At 39.9% G+C, this 16832-nt stretch overlaps 1 protein-coding gene across 1 annotated transcript in view; it reads left to right on the top strand.

Annotated features, from left to right (window-relative positions):
* Positions 1 to 16832, top strand: part of SFXN5 (sideroflexin 5) — a 147793-nt gene that overhangs the window by 89327 nt on the left and 41634 nt on the right. The window contains exon 13 of the mRNA XM_072126395.1: positions 12129 to 12246. Within this exon, the coding sequence (XP_071982496.1) occupies positions 12129 to 12246 (118 nt within the window). The remainder of the gene's footprint in view (positions 1 to 12128; positions 12247 to 16832) is intronic.

The raw sequence follows: 16832 nt of genomic DNA, 5'->3' as shown, positions 1-16832 counted from the left end.
TGGTGCCCGGGCACCCCCCACTAGGTCCTCCAACATTCATCTATACCGGTCACCGAATAATGGTGCCCGGGCAACAACCACCAGAGCCTCCAGCAACCATCTATACAGGTCACTGAGTAATGGTACTTGGGTACCCACTCCTGAAGTCTCCAGTACTCATCTATACAGGTCACTGAGTAATGGTGCCTGGGCACTCGCCACTAGGACCTCCAGCATTCATCTATACTGGTCAATGAATAATGGTGCCTGGGCACCCACCACTAGAGCCTCCAGCAAGCATCTATACAGGTCACTGAGTAATGGTGCCCAGGCATCCACCACTAGAACCTCCAGCAGTCCTCTATACAGGTCACTGAGTAATGGTGCCCGGGCACCAACCACCAGAGCCTCCAGTAACCATCTATACAGGTCACTGAGTAATGGTGCCCGGGCACCCACCACTAGAGCCTCCAGCAAGCATCTATACAGGTCACTGAGTAATGGTGCCCAGGCACCCACCACTAGGACCTCCAGTACTCATCTATACAGGTCACTGGGTGATGGTGCCCGGGAAGCCAACACTTGGACCTCCAGCAGCCATCTATACAGGTCACGTAGTAATAGGGCCCGGGCACCCACCACTAGGACCTCCAGCAGCCATCTATACAGGTCACTGAGTAATGGTACCGGGGCACCCACCACTAGGACTTCCAGCAGTCATCTATACAGGTCACTGAGTAATAGGGCCCGGGCACCCACCACTAGGACCTCCAGCAGCCATCTATACAGGTCACTGAGTAATGGTACCGGGGCACCCACCACTAGGACTTCCAGCAGTCATCTATACAGGTCACTGAGTAATGGGGCCAGGGCACCCACCACTAGGACCTCCAGCAGTCATCTATACAGGTCACTGAGTAATGGGGCCCGGGCACCCACCACCAGGACCTCCAGCAGCCATGTATACAGGTCACTGAGTGATGGTGCCCGGGCATCCACCACTAGGACCTCCAGTACTCATCTATACAGGTCACTGAGTAATGGTACCGGGGCACCCACCACTAGGACCTCCAGCAGTCATCTATACAGGTCACTGAGTGATGGTGCCCGGGAAGCCACCACTGGGACCTCCAGCAGCCATCTATACAGGTCCCTGAGTAATGGTACTTGGGTACCCACCCCTAAAGTCTCCAGTATCCATCTATCCAGGTCACTGAGTAATGGTACCGGGGCACCTACCACTAGGACCTCCAGCAGCCATCTATACAGGTCAATGAGTAATGGGACCCGGGCACCCACCACTAGGACCTCCAGCAGCCATCTAGAATACATGGGGTTGGAAACCTCAAGTCTTTATCCCGTTGTGGGATTAAAAATGCACAACTGCTTAAATTGTGCTCTTTAATTTATCCCCAAGTGATAGCCTTTTATGACCTAATGGACCGAGGACTCTAGTTGGTCCTATCATGGAGGATAACCTTTGTTTGTGTGTATATGTCTCAGATCATACAATGTGGGGAGGTCAGCACATAAAGAACACCCTGCACGACACACACATGACCAGGCCAGGCTTCCTTACTGAATGTAGCTCTGCTCATTAATATGTTACTGAAAAGTGCTTTAGGGATATAGAAGAGATGTTACCACCAGAACAAGCTGCAGCCATACATTACATTCTGTTCATGTACATTAGCCCTGACCTTCTTATGTGGAAACTGCAGGGGAGGTCCAAATATGATGTGTTACCAGTAAGCCCTGGGCAGTGTGAGGACCGCAGGACTGTAGCTACATGGGTCTGGAGGAGCAAAAAGAACTGAAGAGGGAACAGGTGACAGGAAGAGAAGCAACACCGGGAGCAGACAAAGACGAGCAGGACCAGAAGCCAATGGAGAAGGTTATGACCAGGAGAATGAATCCAGATTGCTATTACAGAAAATGAGCATGTACGTAGGAATGAAGAAGACCAAACCATAAGAGAATCAAGAAGAGCTCAGCTAGGAGGGAACGGAGGTACGACGAAGCAAGGAGCCTGATTTACATAATTTTGAAAGCCTTAGGAAACCTACTATCACGCAACTAGCTATTAAGGTAGATCCGTTGTCAGGTTCATCCACCGAATCTACCTTAATAGATCCGTGATGGTTGGTGTCCTTTAAAGGAATTAAAAGCCATATGACCAGAAGGGAACAAAGAAGAGCATAACCTGAACATGAGCATTTCTAGAAGGTAGTGAAGGTGATTTGGGCCTTAAGCCCGCGTAAATTTCCGGCAGCTTTTACTGTGACAGATTGCACGTTCATGTCTGACTACAGTGTGTACATGGACCTTGCCTGGAAGTTGGAAACCGTCTTGTGACTATAGATAAGTAATCTTCTCCCATATTAGTAAATGCATGAGCGATCACGAGATCCATGGCTTCAGATCTAAAACGCCAAGGAATCTTGTACTACATATAACAAAGCTCCAATCAGCCCCTGACAAGACGAATCACCTGACATGCTCCACAGCACCTCTAATAGCAATGAAACCTAATGGATCATCTAATGCCCTCCTTACATCATGCTTGTATTCTGACTCCCCCAGCAGGGGGATGAGAAGGTTTGATACAATGTACACAAACCTGCAGTCTATCAGTGGCCTCCAAGTCTCCGGGGCTTTAGGCCCTATCCAATGGAAAGTGATGATGTCACACCCACTTTGTATGTTACAGCTCAGCCAATCACAGGTCTCAAAAGCTTCACTTTTGGGCTCAGCCATTACGGCATATTGTGTGATCATCTCTTCCAGTTCAAAAGGACCAGAAACATTGGTGAGCAGGGAGCCAATGGGACCCTCCATCTTTAAACAAATACGGCCTGCTCACAGATTTTTCCAGTTCTCCGACAACTTATGTTATCAGAAGAGGCAACATACCCAAAGAAACCAGATAACTCTTGCACTCTCTCTTTCAAACTCATGTGGAAGTTTTAGATTTGATTGGTGTGTTTGATGGGGTCACTCGCACCCTTGTGCACAATCATGTGGAGCATCTTAGACCAGAGGGGTCTATTACACTGATTGACAATCTTTGCACCTCTTAGAAATAAATTTGTCGAACGTACAAGGTGGCGATGATCCACGCGCTCGCCTAATACTCCTCATTACTGGCAGTGCAGAGAACATGGCCTCCTCGATGAAACGAGCCATTGAGTGTCTGGTCCTCTTCCGTTGTGTCGATGGAATACCACTGACCATCTCTAATTATAAACCATTTTATGCTGAACTGTCAGATCTCTAAATCAGATGTCCAATTAAGAAATTGCACCTTCTTTGTTTAATTGGTGGGGAGGTGGAGGATCACCCCTTCCCTCTTTCTCAATGAAGTCATATCTTTGCTTAATTAGGATGTTCCATCTATTGTAATGTGGACCGGACTTCTTCGTTACCACTCGGCAGGATGTCTTACGTTATCCACTGTTAATTTTAAATTGGTTCTCTCTTTTTCTCGCCTGTTTTGTTGGGTTTAGGTGATTGTGGGAAGACCAACAGGGCATTAATTACAGCTGAATGACAGAGCCGGGTGGAGAGGAGGCCGAGCTGAACACTGGGGATAGTTTACAGGAACGTTACTAAGCGATCGGTCGGAGATGATCATTGTTGTCACGAGTTAGCTGCGATATTCTGCTGCACGTTAACAGCCATGTGGGAAATTTACCTGAAACACACATGGTCAATGTGGAGACGCCATTGCTAGATGATATCCAGATTGATTGATGTCATGATGTAGAAGATGCTATAGTTCTGGTTTAATATCAGATATCCGAAGTAGATGGGCACAGGTCACCTTGGCCAATCGTTCCTCAAGTAGCTCCTGTTTTGTAAGACATAAGTACTAATTATGTAAGATATTTCTAGATATAAAGATACATTTTTCAGACATCACCTGCAAAAACGATCAAGCATTCAAAGTGTCTTGTAATATACCGACTCACATATACACCCCCGGCCATATGCAAAGCAGAAACTGGTGAATGGAGTCACTCGGTGTCCTTGCAGTCCACGTGGCTGTAGGCACCATGAAAACCACCCTCTAAGGCTTCTGTAGAAGAGAGTTCTTGTAATGCAGAGATGAGATGCTTTCCAAAGTGTCCAGGAGCACAATTTTTTTTTCTACCTCACTAGAAAATTGATGACACACAAAGCCTCTGGTGCCATCTTCTTCTGCTGTGTCATGGTTGTGTATAAGTTTCCACAGATTTGAGACTGAAATACTGGGAATCAAAGGTCTGTCCTAAATTTCTGAGACATCAAAAGTTATCAATGGCGGAAGGCAGGTGGGGGCTCTGTTATACCTGGATCTCCACGCAAGGGGGTAACTACAGCCCATGTGTACATGAGGTTAATAGTTTGAGGTGGATGAAAGATCCAGGGGCCTTCATGTGGAGCAAAAGTAGGGTCCATCTCAAAATTAGAAGATCCAGTCTAGGACAGATTTACACAGGAATGGGGCTATCTCCATACCCCACTCCTGGCATCTGACATAGGACAGATATGCACAAGCACCCAAGAGAGAAGATGGAGAGATTATCACCACTTCGGTGCCCTCTTCTACTGACTCTAGTTTGATCGTATAATTTCCAGAAGCATCTGCTTTAAAAAAAAAAAAAAAAAAAAAAAAAGTTTTGTTCATGCATTTTGAAAATTTAAGAACTATACAACCAAACAAGCAGGAGGCAATAATTATTGTACATATCTCCTCCTCCACAACCCAGCCATACGAAAGGAGCAGTCTCGGAGATCTCCAATCACCTTGACCATATTTTTCCCAAACTTATCTGGACATTTCCGACTTTCATAAAAGATTTGGTAAACAGAAGCATCTGCTTGGTCCAGGTAGGAGTTACTACAAAAGAATTAAATATGGGGTCCCTCTATAGAATCCCCTCGAGATGGGAGCAATGTCGGGAAGAGAAGGGAAGAAAAGGGGAGACAGAACGAGCGCTCTTCTAGTGTAGTAAGTTTGGTACCATTGAAGGTGATAGAAACATAATTAATGCGCTCACCTTATAGCTCTTAGTTAAAGCGCTTTATGCAGATTTGTCCTTAGTGGCTGCCGGCTCCTCCTTCCTCGCGGCCGTCTGTTCCAATCGCTCAGAGGATGCCTGACGAAGGCCAAAACGGGAATAAAATACGCACACCGAATAAAATACGCTTTTAAAAGGAATCGCCCCTAGAGCGGTCTATCCACGAGCGCCGGCACCCGTTTCTTCCATATACACACTTGGGCTTCAACGTTGTACAAAAGAATTAAGAATGAAGGAAAACATTTCTATCCTCCTCCATTGTTCCTGTTGTACTAGCACCAACCTAGTGTTACTAAACTATCTAACGTTATGTCAGTAACCCAAAGATAAAATACAATTCATGACCTAACCAGGGTTCAACTTTGTATGGACAGAATATAAAAAATACCAGAAGACCAGTTAGATGTTATTGGAATGTGATGGAAAAACTACACGGAAAGTGGAGGAAACCGAAAAATGTTACATACAACAATATCTTTATAAAAATCAACAAGGCTCATTGGAGCCACCACAATCCTACATTCACTAGTATTAGGCAGAATTCACAAAATAATTTTTAGAATTTTTTCGAATTCTAAATAATTTTTCGAAAAATGACTATTTCTTGATCTATTTGTAGAAGCTTCTAAAGGACAAGACGTAGCAGTTATTCATCTCCCCCAGTTATAGTTATTCCAGTGATGTCCACTAAGCTCCTTGTATTAGCCTAAAAGAAAAAAGTATCGGAGCTCTGCGTGTTTTTAGATATATTTTTTATGTAGAATGAATGTAAATTTTATAAGCTGCCTCATTAAATCGAACAAATTTGCAGAACACCTCTCCGGCTGCCCCGTCCTGTGTTTTTTTTTTTTTTGTAGTTTATATCATTTCCACTAGTTTTGCTTCTTCCTTTCCAAAAGTTATCGACCAACATAAAATCCCCTTAAAGTGCAGGATCTCCATTACTTTTCCAGGACGTCCCTGTATACACTTACAGCTTATCATATTTCTGCTATGGCATCATATCATATGGGAAGGAGTTTTTTTTAATCATAAATGGATAAGAGCAACTTTTTCACTTTTTTTTTCTTTTTTTGAAATCATCATTTTTTTTTCTTTACTATTACTATTGTATATTATGAAATAATATTGTGTATTATCGGCTTTGCTGGACCTGGACATTCACATTTACATGTACAGCAGTCGTTTTTTTTTTCTTTTCTTTTTTTGCAGAATTTTTTTTTTTTTTTTAAGAATTGCTGTTTTGATGACTTGTGAATGGGGTCATGTTTTGTAATTTTTTTCCAAACTCCATATAGATGAATTGCAAAAGTAAAAAAAAAAAAATGTCTGCATCGAACGAAGAAAGGGCGAACTTCTCTGCTTTAATTTTTATTTCTGTTGTATATTTTAATTTGTAGTGATATTGTTGGTTTTTAGTCATGATAAAATAATATATTATTATAAGTTATAACATAAAATGAATTTTAAATGATAAATCTTTACAGAATTTACAGCATAATATTTAAATGTCCTTAAACCTTTTTTTTTTTTTTTTAATTAATACATTTTTAACCTTTTTTAGAAATTATCGTATTGTTCTACTGCTAAACAATAGAAAAAAAAAATAACTGTAGGGTGTGAAAGGTAGAAGATGATGAAAATTAATTACAGTAAGTAATAGTATAGAATAACAGGGTGGTAAAACATACATATGTAATATATTCAAGTAACTAGTAAAACCGCCATGTAATTAGAATTTTTTTGCACTTGCAGAATGATTAGGTTCTCAGTTTTTCTGCGTCCGCTGGTTGTACCGGTTGGCCGGGATATACCGTAGGTTTATGCCGGTAGAAGTGGTTGGGTAATGTTCTCCATGCAGCATCCAGCCTCTCCCACTCTGAATACAAGACCTCGGATACATGGCCATTACCAAAATATAACATGTTCTACTTCTGCACTAGACGGGAAGTTTCTGTGCAGAGAACAGAAGTGGAAGATCAATAAGTTGTCGTTCTTTCCCTCCGACCTCTCCTAGTGCTTTCTATGGAGTCAGGTGATCACCAGTGTGACCCGGACCGAGAGCATTCATACAAGACAGGCGCGGAGTGCTGAGTATTTTTGGTGGTCCCTGTGTTACAAGGAAGATGCCCTTAACACATTTAAGCATAGGCTATATATAATCGGCATCGTTTGGCCTGTGTATCTTGATTGTCATCAACTTTTTGACGACGTACAAGAGACATTTTTGGGACATGACCATCCTATGTGCATTCTAAATTACAGGACCGTCTAGTGACATCACAATCTGCATTCTAATTTACTGGACTGTCTAATGATATCCCAGACTGTGGATTCTAATTTACTAGATAAGTGGCATCCCAACATGCAGTGCATTTAAATCATTGCTTAGTTTTGGGGTGACACAGTCCTAGCATTTTAGTTATCCCACAATCATCTATGTTCTCCAATGAGATCAGTCATCTCAGTGCATTCACAGTATCCTGGGCATTCTAGTGACATCACATTCTCCTGGGCATTCTGGTGACATCACAGTATCCTGAGCATTCTAGTGACCTCACATTCTCCTGGGCATTCTGGTGACATCACAATCTGCTGGGCATTCTAGTGAAATCACATTCTCCTGGGCATTCTAGTGGCATCACAATCTGCTGGGCATTCTAGTGACCTCACTTTCTCCTGGGCATTCTAGTGACATTAGTCTATTGGGCACTCTAGTGACATCACAATCTCCTGTGCATTCTAGTGACATCACAGTCTATTGGGCACTCTAGTGACATCACAATCTCCTCAGCATTCTAGTGACATCACAGTCTATTGGGCATTCTAGTGACATCACAATCTCCTGTGCATTCTAGTGACATCACAGTCTATTGGGCATTCTAGTGACATCACAGTCTATTGGGCACTCTAGTGACATCACAATCTATTGGGCATTCTAGTGACCTTACAGTCTATTGGGCATTCTAGTGACATCACAGTCTATTGGGCATTCTAGTGACATCACAGTCTATTGGGCATTCTAGTGACCTTACAGTCTATTGGGCATTCTAGTGACATCACAGTCTATTGGGCACACTAGTGACATCACAGTCTATTGGGCATTCTAGTGACATCACAATCTATTGGGCATTCTAGTGACATCACAATCTATTGGGCACTCTAGTGACATCACAATCTCCTTGGCATTCTAGTGACATCACAGTCTATTGGGCATTCTAGTGACATCACAGTCTATTGGACATTCTAGTGACTTCACAATCTCCTGTGCATTCTAGTGACATCACAGTCTATTGGGCACTCTAGTGACATCACAGTCTATTGGGCACTCTAGTGACATCAGTCTATTGGGCATTCTAGCGACATCAGTCTATTGGGCATTCTAATGACATCACAGTCTATTGGGCATTCTAGTGACCTTACAGTCTATTGGGCATTCTAGTGACATCACAACCTCCTGGGCATCTTAGGGCCGCCATGATTGTCTCCCTGGCACCACACCCCCTTGAAATCCAGTATGGGCACACAGATGGTAAGTAATATTTCCACTGTTCCCAGTCCAGGGGTCGCTCCATTGAATGGGATCAAAGAGCTGATCCGACCATAACGCCAGCAGGCTATAATTGTCTAACCCTGGCGGCTCATTACTTATTCCTTCCTATCGTGATGTAGCAGCGGAACTAGACACAAGCCCAGATAGCGATTTGTCTATTTCAGTCACATTTGTTAGATTTTGTGTCACCACATATGCAGATCGGAGCACAATGGCAGCGCGAGGCGGCTGGCACAGGAACGGCGTCAGCTGCTCCAGAAGCACTTTTTTGTTTTCTACCTGAGAGAAAATAAAATGAACCTTCCACCATCATTAAAATCGGCAATCTGGCCCCCGTGCATAGAGAGCGAGCTGTGTAATCTCTTGTACCTGTCACCTCGCTGTCGCTGACACACTTTCACGCTAGCTCTGATCGCTCGTGCTACTTCCTGCGTAGGTGTTCCAACACGTCCCCGGCTCTGGATCATGGTGAAGTTTTATCAGACAAAGCCAGGGTTGGCTCAGCCCTCCTGTTCCATCGGTAACTCGCAGCCCTTAGGGCCTGATTTGAATGTTCGCTCACTGAAGTCATTAAGTGACTCGCTCTCACATCCATTTTTTCTTTGTGCACATGCATGTAGGAAGCAGACACCCTGCAACCAAAACTTATCCCCTCCAACTAATGAGCGATAACTGTTAATTAGGCGAACCAATTGGTCTATTGATGGCCGCAGAAGATAGACAGAAATTATCTGTTGGGTTCAGTCGTCTTCACAAAGAGCCCCAAGGCATTGAGACGCCTGATAAAAAAAAAAACTTCATGGGTATCTGCCAAGATTTGGTGTTAAGAAGGGGACGGCTACCACTCCATTAAAAATATGACTTCATTTACAGATAAAGCCGGCTGAACGGGTGGGAGTGGGGGGGGGTATATTGTAAGGCTTAGTCCTTGCCTCTTCTACCACTATGACGAGCCTCACCTGGAACTTACAAAATTATACCAGCCTGAAACTAAATTTAAAAACTTTTGTCTTCCTTATCCAAAATTTAAAAAATTTTTTTGCAGTTTAATTTGTAAAAATAGTTTTAGGGCAAATAATGGAGAAAGCAAAAAAAAAACCGAGCCCATGCTCCAAACCCGTCTCCGAATCTAATGCTCAGTGTTAGTTTCTCTCTTTATTTCGTTGTGTTTAGGGCATGTCGGGAAGTAATGGCTTTTGGAATAATTTTTTTTTCCATGTTGTCACTAGGTACTGCAAATTTTTATTTTTAGTCCTGTATTTGGACCGGTATCTGCCATGAGCTAAAATCTAATTAAAAAAATGATTATTAAGAATGTATTATTAAGAATTAGTGGGCGCTCGTATTCACACATTAGGGGCTTCAGTCTTTCCAAACAAAATTCAACAATTTGATGATGAAGATAAATATTGTCTAATATTGTTATAGATTCATTTAAAAAAAATACACAAAAAATATAGGAAAAATGGAAGGCCGTTTTAGTTTTCTGATTCCCTTCTTGGTGTCTAAATATACTTGAAATTTTCTTGACTCATCATTACTGTTATAAGAGTAATCAGTCATAAAAATTATCTATAAAAACATATATATGTATATAAATAGTTTTTCAGAAATTATTTTTGCCAGAAAAAACCTGAGACCTTACATCTTACACAAAGTTCCACATCCGATGCTCTGCGTTGGATTTTCCATGTATTTTATTTTTAAAAATACTTGTTATTATACAAATGTCTCAAAAATATCCAGCAAAAATAGTAGGACTTGATTGACTTTCTTTATCACAAGGTACTTTTCAGTTTTTTAATCCTGATTTATTTTTTTATGTAAATTTTTTTTTAATGAAGCAAAATTCCAGATTTTTCATTACAGTAAATATTTCTGATTCTTAAGAATAACTTCGAAGGAATGCAGAAAGCTTTTGTCGTACAGTCATCTAATCACTAGTGACCACGAGAACTTTTTATTTTCTCTGCATGTTTTTAGATTAGAATCAAATAAAATGTGACAGTTTTTATACCAATATGCAACAAAAACACAAGGACTTGGGTCGTGGTCTTGGGATTTCTTTCCCGGCTGTGACAAAGTACTTTTTTTTTTTTTTACTGTAACGCTGGTAACTAAAAACAAAGAAAAATTATTATGTAAAATGAGGAGACTGCGGGCGAGCCGGCTTTAGGTCTTGTCTTATAAATTTTCTTCCAGGGTGTCAAGAAAATACTCTGGTTTTTCTAATTCTTACTTCTTTTTGACGGTAGTAACAGTCACCCCAAAAAAAAATAAAAATTTACCGGTAATTCAAAATGAGTCCACTCTCCTACTTTTCATCCTAGTGGCTTTGGATTTTCTTTCCAGGGATCTTTTGCTTTTATCATCTTTATCAATAAAATTTTTTTATCAGAGAAGACTATAAAATTAAAACCTAATTTATAGATTTATTATAAAAAAAAAAAAAAAACTTACGCCCATCTGACGCCTACATTTTGACTTGTGTCATAACAGAACATGAACAGATCCATTAAAATATCCATTTAATGGCTTTTCCTAGTGTCCATTTTTACATTGGGTTCTGTAAGGTTTTTGGAAAATTTGTAGGGATTCTTTTTTTTTTTTTTTTTTACTTAAAGAGGACCTGTCACCTAAATTTTCGGCACTAGGAGATGTTACTAAAGTAAGCAGCTCCTAGTGCTTGATCAAACGCCGCAGTGTTATAGTGAAAGCGTTAGCGGAAACCTCCGGTAACGCTATCAAACACTGCGGCGGGGTACAATGTAATCATCGGACAGCTCGCAAAGCGTTCCGATGTATTCATGAGGGGGCGGTCTGAGGCGCTGCCTCTTCCCGAACCGCCCCGCTAGCTACATAGGTGGGCAGTGACTGCCGCGCGCTAGGCGACAGTCACCGCCCCTAGCCACGCCCCAACCCCGCCCCCTCATGAATACATCGGACAGCTTTGCGAGCCATCCGACAATTACATTGCACCCCGCCACAGTGTTTGATAGCGTTACCGGAGGCTATCACTCTTAACACTGGGGCGTAAGCAGTAAGCAGCTCCTAGTGCCGATAAATTGGATGACAGGTCCTCTTTAAGATTTTACAAATTTTTTTTAGGTCTAAAATAACGGAAGCTTAAGAAAGGTGGTGCACGCGGACACTAATGGAAGCCATCAAAAGTCCATCGACATTCACTGACCAATAAGTCTTCCGTTATTTTCATTGGAAATTATTACCAAAAGTCCAAACGTAGGTTTCACCTGGTGCTAACATGAAGATAAAAAGTCAAACCCAACCTCAGCGATACATATTATTTATGTTTCTAGACTCCATTTTGACATCAAAATTCCAGTAAATATTTTCTCATTATGGTTCATGTCGATTTTCTAATGATCCTAGAGATTTTTTTGAATGATAGGCAGGTGGAAAAGGACAACTGTCTACTGTGTATGGGGGCCCCAGAGGTGATGAGCTATTGTCATGTTGGAAGGTGCCAATCCGGGTTTATGTTAATTTTCTCTCTGGTTCCCTGTGTCTTGTAGGACATCATTGCTGCGAACATACCCAAGACTGCTCCTCCCCGTGCATAGCCTTGTGTGCCTTGCTGCCTTTGGACTGGCTCTACCTTTAGCCATCAGTCTCTTCCCCCAGATGTCTGAGGTAAGTGCGAATTTATCCTCAGCTAAGAAATGTTGCACAAGCAACAATAGGTAATGAGGTAATAGAAGATGTTGTAAAACTTTTGCCCCACTGACTAAATCTCACTACAAGAATATAACTACTATAATACTGCCCCCTATGTACAGGACTATAACTACTATAATACTGCCCCCTATGTACAGGAATATAACTACTATAATACTGCCCCTATGTACAAGAATATAACTACTATAATACTGTCCCCTATGTACAGGAATATAACTACTATAATACTGCCCCCTATGTACAGGAATAGAACTACTATAATACTGCCCCCTATGTACAGGAATATAACTACTATAATACTGCCCCTATGTACAGGAATATAACTACTATAATACTGCTCCCTATGTACAAGAATATAACTACTATAATACTGCTCCCTATGTACAAGAATATAACTACTATAATACTGCCCCCTATGTACAGGAATAGAACTACTATAATACTGCCCCCTATGTACAGGAATATAACTACTATAACACTGCCCCTATGTACAAGAATATAACTACTATAATACTGCCCCTATGTACAGGAATATAACTACTATAATACTGCTCCCTATGTACAAGAATATAACTACTATAATACTGCTCCCTATGTACAAGAATATAACTACAATAATACTGCCCCCTATGTACAGGAATATAACTACTATAATACTGCCCCCTATGTACAAGAATATAACTACTATAATACTGCCCCCTATGTACAGGAATATAACTACTATAATACTGCCCCCTATGTACAGGAATATAACTACTATAATACTGCCCCCTATGTACAAGAATATAACTACCATAATACTGCCCCCTATGTACAAGAATATAACTACTATAATACTGCCCCCTATGTACAGGAAAATAACTACTATAATACTGCTCCCTATGTACAAGAATATAACTACTATAATACTGCCCCCTATGTACAGGAATAGAACTACTATAATACTGCCCCCTATGTACAGGAATAGAACTACTATAATACTGCCCCCTATGTACAAGAATATAATTACTATAATAATGCCCCCTATGTACAAGAATATAACTACTATAATACTGCCCCCTATGTACAGGAATAGAACTACTATAATACTGCCCCCTATGTACAGGAATATAACTACTATAATACTGCCCCCTATATACAAGAATATAACTACTATAATACTGCCCCCTATGTACAGGAATATAACTACTATAATACTGTCCCCTATGTACAAGAATATAACTACTATAATACTGCCCCCTATGTACAGGAATATAACTACTATAATACTGCCCCCTATGTACAAGAATATAACTACTATAATACTGTCCCCTATGTACAAGAATATAACTACTATAATACTGTCCCTATGTACCAGAATATAACTACTATAATACTGCCCCTACGTACAAGAATATAACTCCTATAATACTGCCTCCTATGTACAGGAATATAACTACTATAATACTGCCCCCTATGTACAAGAATATAACTACTATAATACTGTCCCTATGTACCAGAATATAACTACTATAATACTGCCCCTACGTACAAGAATATAACTCCTATAATACTGCCTCCTATGTACAGGAATATAACTACTATAATACTGCCCCCTATGTACAGGAATATAACTACTATAATACTGCCCCCTATGTACAAGAATATAACTACTATAATACTGCCCCCTATGTACAGGAATATAACTACTATAATACTGCCCCCTATGTACAGGAATATAACTACTATAATACTGCCCCCTATGTGCAAGAATATAACTACTATAATACTGCCCCCTATGTACAGGAATATAACTACTATAATACTGCCCCCTATATACAAGAATATAACTACTATAATACTGCCTCCTATGTACAAGAATATAACTACTATAATACTGCCCCCTATGTACAGGAATATAACTACTATAATACTGCCCCCTATGTACAGGAATATAACTACTATAATACTGCCCCCTATGTACAGGAATATAACTACTATAATACTACCCCCTATGTACAGGAATATAACTACTATAATACTGCCCCCTATGTACAGGAATATAACTACTATAATACTGCCCCCTATATACAAGAATATAACTACTATAATACTGCCTCCTATGTACAAGAATATAACTACTATAATACTGCCCCCTATGTACAGGAATATAACTACTATAATACTGCCCCCTATGTACAGGAATATAACTACTATAATACTGCCCCCTATGTACAGGAATATAACTACTATAATACTACCCCCTATGTACAGGAATATAACTACTATAATACTGCCCCCTATGTACAGGAATATAACTACTATAATACTGCCCCCTATGTACAAGAATAGAACTACTATAATACTGCACCCTATGTACAAGAATATAACTACTATAATACTCCCCCCTATGTACAGGAATATAACTACTATAATACTGTGCCCTATGTACAAGAATATAACTACTATAATACTGCCCCCTATGTACAAGAATATAACTACTATAATACTGCCCCCTATGTACAGGAATATAACTACTATAATACTGCCCCCTATGTACAAGAATATAACTACTATAATACTGCCCCCTATGTACAGGAATATAACTACTATAATACTGCCCCTTATGTACAAGAATATAACTACTATAATACTGCCCCCTATGTACAGGAATATAACTACTATAATACTGCCCCCTATGTACAGGAATATAACTACTATAATACTGCCCCCTATGTACAGGAATATAACTACTATAATACTGCCCCCTATGTACAGGAATATAACTACTATAATACTGCTCCCTATGTACAAGAATATAACTACTATAATACTGCCCCCTATGTACAAGAATATAACTACTATAATACTGTGCCCTATGTACAAGAATATAACTACTATAATACTGCCCCCTATGTACAAGAATATAACTACTATAATACTGCCCCCTATGTACAAGAATATAACTACTATAATACTGCCCCCTATGTACAAGACTATAACTACTATAATACTGCCCTCTATGTACAAGAATATAACTACTATAATACTGCTGCCTATGTACAAGAATATAACTACTATAATACTGCCCCCTATGTACAGGAATATAACTACTATAATACTGCCCCCTATGTACAGGAATATAACTACTATAATACTGCCCCCTATGTACAGGAATATAACTACTATAATACTGCCCCTATGTAAAAGAATATAACTACTATAATACTGCCCCCTATGTACAAGAATATAACTACTATAATACTGCCCCCTATGTACACGAATATAACTACTATAATACTGCCCCCTATGTACAAGAATATAACTACTATAATACTGTGCCCTATGTACAAGAATATAACTACTATAATACTGCCCCCTATGTACAAGAATATAACTACTATAATACTGCCCCCTATGTACAGGAATATAACTACTATAATACTGCCCCCTATGTACAGGAATATAACTACTATAATACTGCCCCCTATGTTCAAGAATATAACTACTATAATACTGCCCCCTATGTACAAGAATATAACTACTATAATACTGCCCCCTATGTACAAGAATATAACTACTATAATACTGCCCCCTATGTACAGGAATATAACTACTATAATACTGCCCCCTATGTACAAGAATATAACTACTATAATACTGCCCTCTATGTACAGGAATATAACTACTATAATACTGCCCCCTATGTACAAGAATATAACTACTATAATACTGCCCTCTATGTACAGGAATATAACTACTATAATACTGCCCCCTATGTACAAGAATATAACTACTATAATACTGTCCCCTATGTACAAGAATATAACTACTATAATACTGCCCCTTATGTACAGGAATATAACTACTATAATACTGCCCCCTATGTACAGGAATATAACTACTATAATACTGTCCCCTATGTACAGGGATATAACTACTATAATACTGCCCTCTATGTACAGGAATATAACTACTATAATACTGCCCCCTGTGTACAAGAATATAACTACTATAATACTGCCCCCTATGTACAAGAATATAACTACTATAATACTGCCCCCTATGTACAGGAATATAACTACTATAATACTGTCCCCTATGTACAGGGATATAACTACTATAATACTGCCCTCTATGTACAGGAATATAACTACTATAATACTGCCTCCTATGTACAAGAATATAACTACTATAATACTGCCCCCCTATGTACAAGAATATAACTACTATAATACTGCCCCCTATGTACAAGAATATAACTACTATAATACTGCCTCCTATGTACAAGAATATAACTACTATAATACTGCCCCCCTATGTACAAGAATATAACTACTATAATACTGCCCCCTATGTACAAGAATATAACTACTATAATACTGCCCCCCTATGTACAAGAATATAACTACTATAATACTGCCCCCTATGTACAAGAATATAACTACTATAATACTGCCTCCTATGTACAAGAATATAACTACTATAATACTGCCCCCCTATGTACAAGAATATAACTACTATAATACTGCCCTCTATGTACAGGAATATAACTACTATAA

The sequence above is a fragment of the Engystomops pustulosus genome, chromosome 1 (genome assembly GCF_040894005.1).
Source record: "Engystomops pustulosus chromosome 1, aEngPut4.maternal, whole genome shotgun sequence".
NCBI classification, from domain to species: Eukaryota; Metazoa; Chordata; class Amphibia; order Anura; family Leptodactylidae; genus Engystomops; species Engystomops pustulosus.
The sequence above is the reverse complement of the archived record's forward strand: the minus strand, read 5'-3'. Positions and strand labels throughout refer to the sequence as shown.